The sequence below is a fragment of the Limulus polyphemus genome, unplaced genomic scaffold, assembly GCF_000517525.1.
Source record: "Limulus polyphemus unplaced genomic scaffold, Limulus_polyphemus-2.1.2 Scaffold3693, whole genome shotgun sequence".
In the NCBI taxonomy this organism is placed as follows: Eukaryota; Metazoa; Arthropoda; class Merostomata; order Xiphosura; family Limulidae; genus Limulus; species Limulus polyphemus.
In genome coordinates this window covers 90,014-98,648 of record NW_013669303.1, presented here as the reverse complement: position 1 = coordinate 98,648, position 8,635 = coordinate 90,014, and the positions used below count along the sequence as shown (strand labels likewise).

The 8,635-nt window shown below is 31.8% G+C and overlaps 1 protein-coding gene across 2 annotated transcripts in view; it reads left to right on the top strand.

Annotated features, from left to right (window-relative positions):
- Positions 1–8,635, top strand: part of LOC106469865 (tetratricopeptide repeat protein 38-like) — a 34,661-nt gene that overhangs the window by 14,662 nt on the left and 11,364 nt on the right. For both annotated transcript variants that reach the window (XR_002612928.1, XM_013930378.2), the window contains exons 9-10: positions 4,609–4,723; positions 5,657–5,822. Coding sequence is in view for 1 of the 2 variants with exons in the window: in XM_013930378.2 (XP_013785832.1) it covers positions 4,609–4,723; positions 5,657–5,822 (281 nt within the window). In the remaining variant the exon portion in view is untranslated. The remainder of the gene's footprint in view (positions 1–4,608; positions 4,724–5,656; positions 5,823–8,635) is intronic.

Here is an 8,635-nt window from a genome sequence, read left to right as displayed (position 1 = left end):
GTTGAATTGTAATTTTGTGTTTGTAATTTTGTACATTTAATTAAGTTATTGTTAATTGTTATTGGTTTATTGTATGTGGCTATTGTTCGGGACGAACAATACCAAGGAGGGGACAGTGTTGCATCAGTGAGATCACGTGACTATTATCACGCCACGTTCTAGAACTATCCTGTACCTTGGCGAATGCTCTAGCATTTACTAGATATAGGGTAGTCTGGTATATAAAAGAGGGTGACAACGTGACAGAACAAGAATGTGTGTGTAGACAGTGAGTAATTGATCTGCAGTCAGAGAGTATTATTGAGCACGTTCGTTGTTATAGCGTTTGTTTTAGCACAATTGTTGAAATTAAGTGTATCGTAAAGTTATATTCGGAAAGAATAAACCAGTTTTATTAAGTAAGACTTGTGTCGCTAAAGTTTCGTCGGAACGTAGATACGGAAAGTTAATTAACAAACGGAGACGTAACAATACCTTTATATATTGTAATTAAAAAGATAATGATAAATTTATGGCTAAGGCTAATTCTTGATTTTTAAAAAAAGTTCTTATATGCTAACTACAATTTGATGAGACATCTATATGATACAGATGCATTTAAGTCCAAAATAAAATACATATTTTGTGTACTTCATAACCATGGAATGTTATATTTATGATACTTGCAAAATGGTATTATTTTTGTATGTCTGAGAAAATGCTGTTGAATTATAGTTAACTAATATTTCCAAACAAATGTGGATGGATGAAATGAATGGTAATAAATGCCATAGACACTAGAAACTTTTGAAATATGTAATTCATTATAAATTCAGATGCAGGAATCAATCAGTGATGGACTTTGACCAAGTTATATATCTAAGTTGTATGGTTTATGTCAAGGGATCAGCCATATAAATTCCATAACTTGTTGGTATGGCCTGCTTTAAACAGAAATAAGAAATAATATATTAATGCCTTAAACCCAAGCGGATGCTGCAAGCATCCGGCTGAAAATCCCAATTTACCCATTGGACGGTAATAGCATCCGATAATGTTTATGTCTCTTTTGCTGAAAGCAAATCCAAACTATATTATTTTCCACTTTTTATAAACAGACCAGAAGTTCTTTGAAGCATTATTGTTTGTTTGGAAACAAATTTCAGATCAATAAGTTGTGTTTGAGACCAATTTTTTACAGTGTTTTCTTGTAAAGTCTAACAATTTGTTTACATCAATTATAAAACAAAGATGGTGAGTAGGAAGAAGCCACCAAAACATTTTACTCTTGAGCAAGCAATGAGTCTGTTCAATCAGAAGGAAGGAGTGTTGATGATGGTGATTCTGATTTTGAATATGACTTTGGAAGAGACTAGTGATGAAAGAGACTCACAAGAGTCATCAAGACCCAGTTACAGTGCTTTTCAATCAGCTGATCAGTGGGGGGCGTGATCCCAACCAGGACCTAGTGGTACAAAGAGGCCACAGAAGTGAGCTCTAGCTAGCTAGACCTGATCCACCTCTTAGACCTATGTCTACTATGAGAGCCAGAGAAAATGATTGGGATGAGGTAAATTTGCAAGATAGGTCAGCCATACAACAGGTATGATTCTGGTATACAAGCTGACATTAATGATAACTCAACGCCCCTCGACTGTTTCAGAGCTTTGTTTACAGAAGATGTAAGTAATGCTCTCATCACTGCTTTCAGTGAATACACCAAAGCACAAGTTGCACAGAAAATGCCTGCTCAGAGACTGTCGATGTATTTGAACTGGACTCTACTGACTATGAGCTGCTGAAGTTTCTTGTGATGACAATCAATGGGCATCAACAAATGAATTAGCATTCAAGACTACTTTGCCACCCATCAGTCTCACCCTTCTATCAGCAAATGTTCAACAGGGAGAGGTTAGAGGCTATTTACTAAACAATGCTTCATGTGGATACCCCTGATGCTGAAGGGAAAAACAAAATTTAGAAAATTGGAATTTTATAAGGTTATGGTGATAATGATTAGGATATCATGAAAATAATTCTATCAAAATGTGCAAAAAATTATTGGTTTAAAGAGTTAAAAGTTGTTATTATGTTAGACTTGTGCTTTAAAACTCAATTGTCTGTTTCTTATTAATACTTGCAATAATATTTGTCAATCTTTGCATCATCATCATGACCCACAGCTCCCTCTAATTAACAAAAAAGTTACAACATTGAAACTATAGCTTACAACACTATATTATGTACCATATTATTGTAGATAGAAAAATACCACCAAAGAAGCATACATAGTTAAAAAAAAAACTAACTCATCACATTGTAGGAACATAAGATCAGGAGGCAATTTCCAAATTAAGTATTGAAACTTTTGGAATGTGGACTAAATCATGACTCTTGGCTTCAATGTACAAGCCTTGAACTACTTATGTTTAGCAGCAACATCCATGGGTTTAACAACCTTATGAATACTAGAGGCTACAACTAAAGATATGAAATTTATGAACTTATCCTCTACCTAATCACTCTCCCGAGTCCTCAAAAGCAGTGGTTCCTGACCTTTTTCTAATTTAAGACCAGCTAGTTCTGATCCCAAAGTTTTACGAGTACAATATTAATTTTTGTTACACTGTTCAACAGCAGTGTAACAAAGGTAAAATTGATTAAGAAAAATTGTAAGACCCTGTATTTTCATAGGTAGCTTTTCTGACTTAGGCTGTTATTTGGATTTTGTTATTACTTGGCTCTTCTGTTGGCAAGTGTTTTCAAATTATTTAATGAAAATAACTCAGTCCAGTCAATGATAACAATGTAGTTTATTTCTACCTTAAAATTTTTACAAGCTTGAATATTGTGAAAAGTTGTAGGGTTGTAGGCCACATTTAAACCAATGCTCACTGTATTATACTAACAGTAACTCAGTATTCACAATAACTAATACAGATCCATATACTTCACTAAAAACACAATGACCGATTCACTGTATCAGCTAGAAACAACTCTCAATCTTAAAACAATTCTGCAATCTTCACAATTATCTTGTATCTATAATCTGCCTTCAAATGTACTAGAAAAACTTGATGTCAAGCCTTTAGAATTTTCTAGACCCATATTATTACACCATTCAATCTTTGCCTCATCATCATCATGTCCCACAGCTCCCATTAGTTAACAGAAAAGTTACAAAATTAAAACTATAACTTACAACACTATATTATGTACCATATTATTGTAGATTGGCTGCTGAGTTTTAATCAGAGGATTAAGATTCACTTGTGCATAATTAATTGCCAATTGTATTAAATATAATCATAAAATTGTTGTTACATTTATCTGTTTTGTGGGAACATCAGCTATACATCCTCGATCTATAACAGTAATCAGAATCAATGGATACTTGTAAATCTATTTGTAATTAGCAACTTTAAAATACATTCATATATATTACTTACCTATAGCTGGCCGGACAGAATGTCTGAAGGTTTTCCTTTTTTTGTGTGTGTGTTTTGCCTTTTTTTCTGTGAATGTATATTTACCATTTTTATGTAATATTTCATATTTATCTAGGAAGTCTAGGAAATAATAATACCAACAACACCTATAATGTATAAATGGACAAAAGTTTATATATAATATAGATTATAATAGTTAAAAAGAGGGTGATAGTACTATTAAACAATCCAATACAAATACTGTAAACTTAAATTTTGCCTTTTATACACACTCCCTTGTCCTTCACAGATTGCTTATATCTATTGATGCTAGCATAATTGCATGGGCAAATGACTTTGAAAATAACCTTCATAACATCTTTTATCTAGGCAAGTAATTTTAGAATCTGGACAACCAAAAATTCGCTAGACATGTTGTCTGTAAATGTTATCATACTTGTCAAGTTGAAGAAGCTACATATGTTTCAGACAAATGATATCTTATACCACATCCTATTATTTATTCCCATACACTTGCATCCATGAAACGCCTTTTGGTTTGTTGCTTTTCTTTACTTCCTGTTGATAGATGTAATCTGCTGTGTTGATGTCATCAGAACAACCGATCATTGCTTGGGTGACAGTTTAGCTGTAATGGCAAGTTTAAAGCCATGGATGTAAGCTCGTTGAAGTAATTTAAAAAGTTATGTGTAATGGGCAGTGACATTGAAAAGTATGCATTAAACTACAAGAAAGCATCTCAAGACTTTCCAATACATTTGCCCTTTACTCTTTTGTCTTTTATGGCTCATTTTACTTTGGAAAAGGACAAATTGTTTAGTAATTAGCAGTTAGAATTCCTTTATGACCTAAACTGTAGTGCATTAGACTTCTTATAGCTAAAGTGACCAATGCCAGCACTAATTATTTTAAGAGATATAATTATGAATAATTAAGTCAGATTTTACTAAGACTTAAAGCTGCCTGTAAATCTGTAATTATAACTTAAACTCATTTAACAGTTAAAGTATTTCTGAGATGTTCAGAAACTGGTAGTTTAATGAAGGAAACAAAAGTATGCTCTTCTCTTTTTATTATTTTATTATCAAAACTTGTGGCTGATGTGCAAAACATTTTTGAAATATACAGTTTATAACTGTGATAATGCTTTTTTGACAAAATGTACTTTTTTTCATACAAGGGAGAGTTCGAGGCAGCAATAGACATATTTGATGCACAAGTTGGTAAAAGAATGCTTTTGGGAAGATCACTAGGCATTGATGCTACATCTCTGCTGTATCGCTTGGAACTTGAAGGTAACAACAATAAGTTGTTGAACTTTTTTTATTTAATTCCAGCATCACATTATTATAAATATAATGTTATATAAGCATTTAGTAACTCTTTTTAGCTGAGCATTTGAGTGTTTATTGCAAAAACAAAGTTAACTGATCAAAACATTTATCTCTCTGTATAAAACAATGTTTGTCACATCTGTCTATTGTTTTGACCTTGCTGTTGTAACCTAACATTAGTTAAAGGTAAATAAAAACTATTCAGTTATAAAGGTTTTATTACAAACATTACTAATTGTTTAAAATTTATAAATCAGCTCTTCATAAAGTTAACTATAAATTTGCTATAAAGAGATAAAATAATGTTGAATAAGTCTATATGTGTAAGTATGTATTATTATAGGCATATCTGTGATATTAAGTAGAAAACAAGGTTTATCTGTTAGTTTGTTCTTTGTCTTGGTATTTTAAATTATTATTGTCAGTTTCCTAGCTTTTAAAAGAATTGTACTGGTTTTGGCTTTGGTAAATTTGTGGGTACAGTTGGTAGAAGACCCAAGTACTACAGAAGGACAACAGTTTATACTCTCTACCTCAAAGCTATGTAATTGTGTCTTGAATACATTAGTTGGTCATTAAACCTATTTTTGAAAAACTAAGAAGTCTGTGTAACCAAGGATTGTGTTAGGTAGTGACTTATAGTCACTATTATCTTTGAATAATAAGAGAATTTAATACTAAGTGAGGTTAGTTAGAAGCAATTTGTAGGAGATAGCCATCATGCATGTACTTTTGAAAACAGTACCGTCTTATAGGGTTTAATTGTTTTAAAAAAAATTGAAGTACATTTTTTAACTTTTAATGAATACATTACCTATTATTGGTAAGGTATAAAGTATGATGTGTATTTTTCAATGCTAATTAACATCACTGTAAATTCATAAAAACTTCTAGGAGCCCAAGTGAAGGACAGATGGCGAGAAGTTTATGAAGTATGTTGTACACACATGGAAGACCACATTTTAGCTTTCAATGATGCCCATCTTTTTATGTCATGTCTTGGGGCTAAAGAAAAAAATGCTACAAGACTAATGATGAATTCACTTGATGAATACCTCAGGTAATGTCAGAGTTTATAAGCTACTGTTCAGAATTCAGTTATTACAAATTTGTCATAAAGTGAATTTAATAGCATATTCTCCAAACTAAAGTATTGATTGGACTTGTGAATTAATGTAAGTAAAAAAGATATTGAATAATAAGATTTGAACCTAATTAACTTGACAAGAAACTAGAGCATGTGAATTTTGTTAATGCATCTGGTGTTTCATCTGTGTAATTTCTGATGAAGTCTCTTTCACAATCTCAGAAATAAGTTTTATAAAATATCATACATTTACCCAAAGAAAAGTGGTTAACTAGATTTTTTTTAAATAACACAAATAAGAATGTATTTGTTTCTATTTAAAAAACAAAATACCTGGTTTAATTTTACTCAAAAAGTGATCATTCCCAAATTTTAAGACTACGTAAAGGTTTAAAAACAAATGTGGATAAAGACTTGTGTTCAGAAATTTATTCTTTCATATGGAAGTTTGTCTGTTTTTATCTTTCATTGTAATTAACATGGAATTGTAGGGAAGTAACTTGTAATGGACTACAAATAATAAAAAACATTTTATAAATGTAAAATGATGTAGGTATAGCAACGCCAAAAGAATGCAAACAAGAATTTAGTTGATATTTAGCATGCATATTTGTATTATGCCTATTGAATACCTTGGCCATTCCTACATAAAGAGTCTACCGACTGTATGGTACCTCCCTTTTTTCTTGAGTTTGGTTACATTTTGGTTCTGTGCTGAAGCTTTCTTCATAGAGACCAATACATTGTCTTAAGAAGACTGCAGAAGCTCTTTACAAGTTTTATTCCTGTGGTGTTTGTGTTTCCGAAAAATACCAAAGAAACAATGTGAAATTCTATTCAACTAAATATTTTTCTTAAGAATTTAGTTTTGATGTACTTGCCTATGTAAAACTAATAATGAAGCAACTACTTTGTAAAAATAAAAATATTTTCTTAACTTATCTTATTATAATGGAGTTTGCGATGTATTCGTCCAAAACTCTGATCTCGGAAACTACCACACCGATCATCACCAATCATAACTGGGTAATATTTTTATAACTAGGCAGTATTTTTGTAGCTGAGCAATAAATAAAACAATTGAAATTTCCACAAAAATGATATGTTTCAGATTTAACCAACAAAAATTAAAACAAAAAGGAGTAAGTTTCAAATATAAAACAATCAAAAAACAAACTTAAAAAAAATATATATGTTTTTCTTTACTGAAAATCTCATGAGTGTTGCTACAGAAAAGCAAGGCACTTTATTGATAACTGTGTCTACAAAGAAATACTTCAATAAAATCTACTCTATGATGTAATGCTGTGATGATAGCTCATTTTTAGACAAAGATTTCAATAAAATCCCTTTTCTCATGGATAGTGAACATTATTGAATGTCAAGTATAAGTTCATTGTTGTAGAACTGTCAGACAATTCCAGATATACCTACCCTATTGATTACTGAAATACAGACCAGAAAACTATGATATTACAATAGACAGATTTTAAATTTCCGATATGGTACATTATCTCTTCTCACATAAGTAGCAATTCTCGTTCAGTGCTGTCCCCTATATGCAAAAAACCTTTTTTGTACATGCCACAAGCCTTGAACCTCTCACATCTGGAATTGACTGATTCCAATGCATCTCGTAGGAAAATCATCATGCGACAACCCTCCACCAATAACAGTGCAACATACTTTCTTGATGCATGTGACTTCCTCTGTTCAGTTTTGCTGAACTATCACTTCTCGTTTGGCAGTACTCATGTTCCAATATTTAGTTTGTGCTCTCTTTAAGTGTTTTATTTCAAATTTTTTCTGTATCTTTGTATTAATGTCTTTCAATAAGTTTACTCTTTTATTATACAATAGTGATATTTGTAACTTGTTGAGGTATTCTGAAGTGAAATTATTTTATATTTCTAACCGATTACGGAACTTATTACTTCATTATGAAAACTTTTTCTATGTTTCCGTGTTTGGTTATTCATTTTGTATTATGAATTTTACGTTACTACTTCAAGAGGTTATATGTTCTATTTGCACATTTACACTAGCTTCAGGTCATGGTACTCTGCGGGAAGATTTTTAGCTTTACTTCATCTGGAGATTGTTATCCAAAGAGCAGATATTTGTTGGGCCTCTTCTCGAGTTTGGAGACCCACATATTTTGATATACAGTCCACAGACTTGGGAAAAATAAGATGTTATACTGTTATAGTTCAGGTTAGAAATTAGGCTAAGTTGTATCCTTTCTCCTGTACCACTGATACAGGGATCTTTGTTATTTTAGGATTACCTGTAATTCATCTGACTGGGATATCAATCATTCGTAACTATATTATTTTTCTTCCATACATCACTTCTTAAACATAGGTTATTGTTCATACACACTTATTTTATAAATTCCCGTTTTTTCATTTTCGTTATTATAATTATTGTTAGGTTAAGATTTCTATTTTAGAGCTTAGTGATATCTTTTGTCTTGCACTGTTCAATTAGGCTTAATATGTGTGTGTCTCCGTTTGTTGATTAATTTTCCCCGACGAAACTTTAGCGACACAAGTCCTTACTTAATAAAACTGGTTTATTCTTTCTGAATATAACTTTACGATACACTTAATTTCAACATTCGCGCTAAAGCAAACGCTATCTTATATATACCAGACTACCCCCCCCCCAATCTAGGAAGGTTCAAGAAAGAAGTGGCGTGATACTAGTCACGTGACCTCGCTGACGCAACGCTGCCCCCTCCTTAGTATTGTTCGTCCCGAACAATAGCCACTTGCAATAACCAA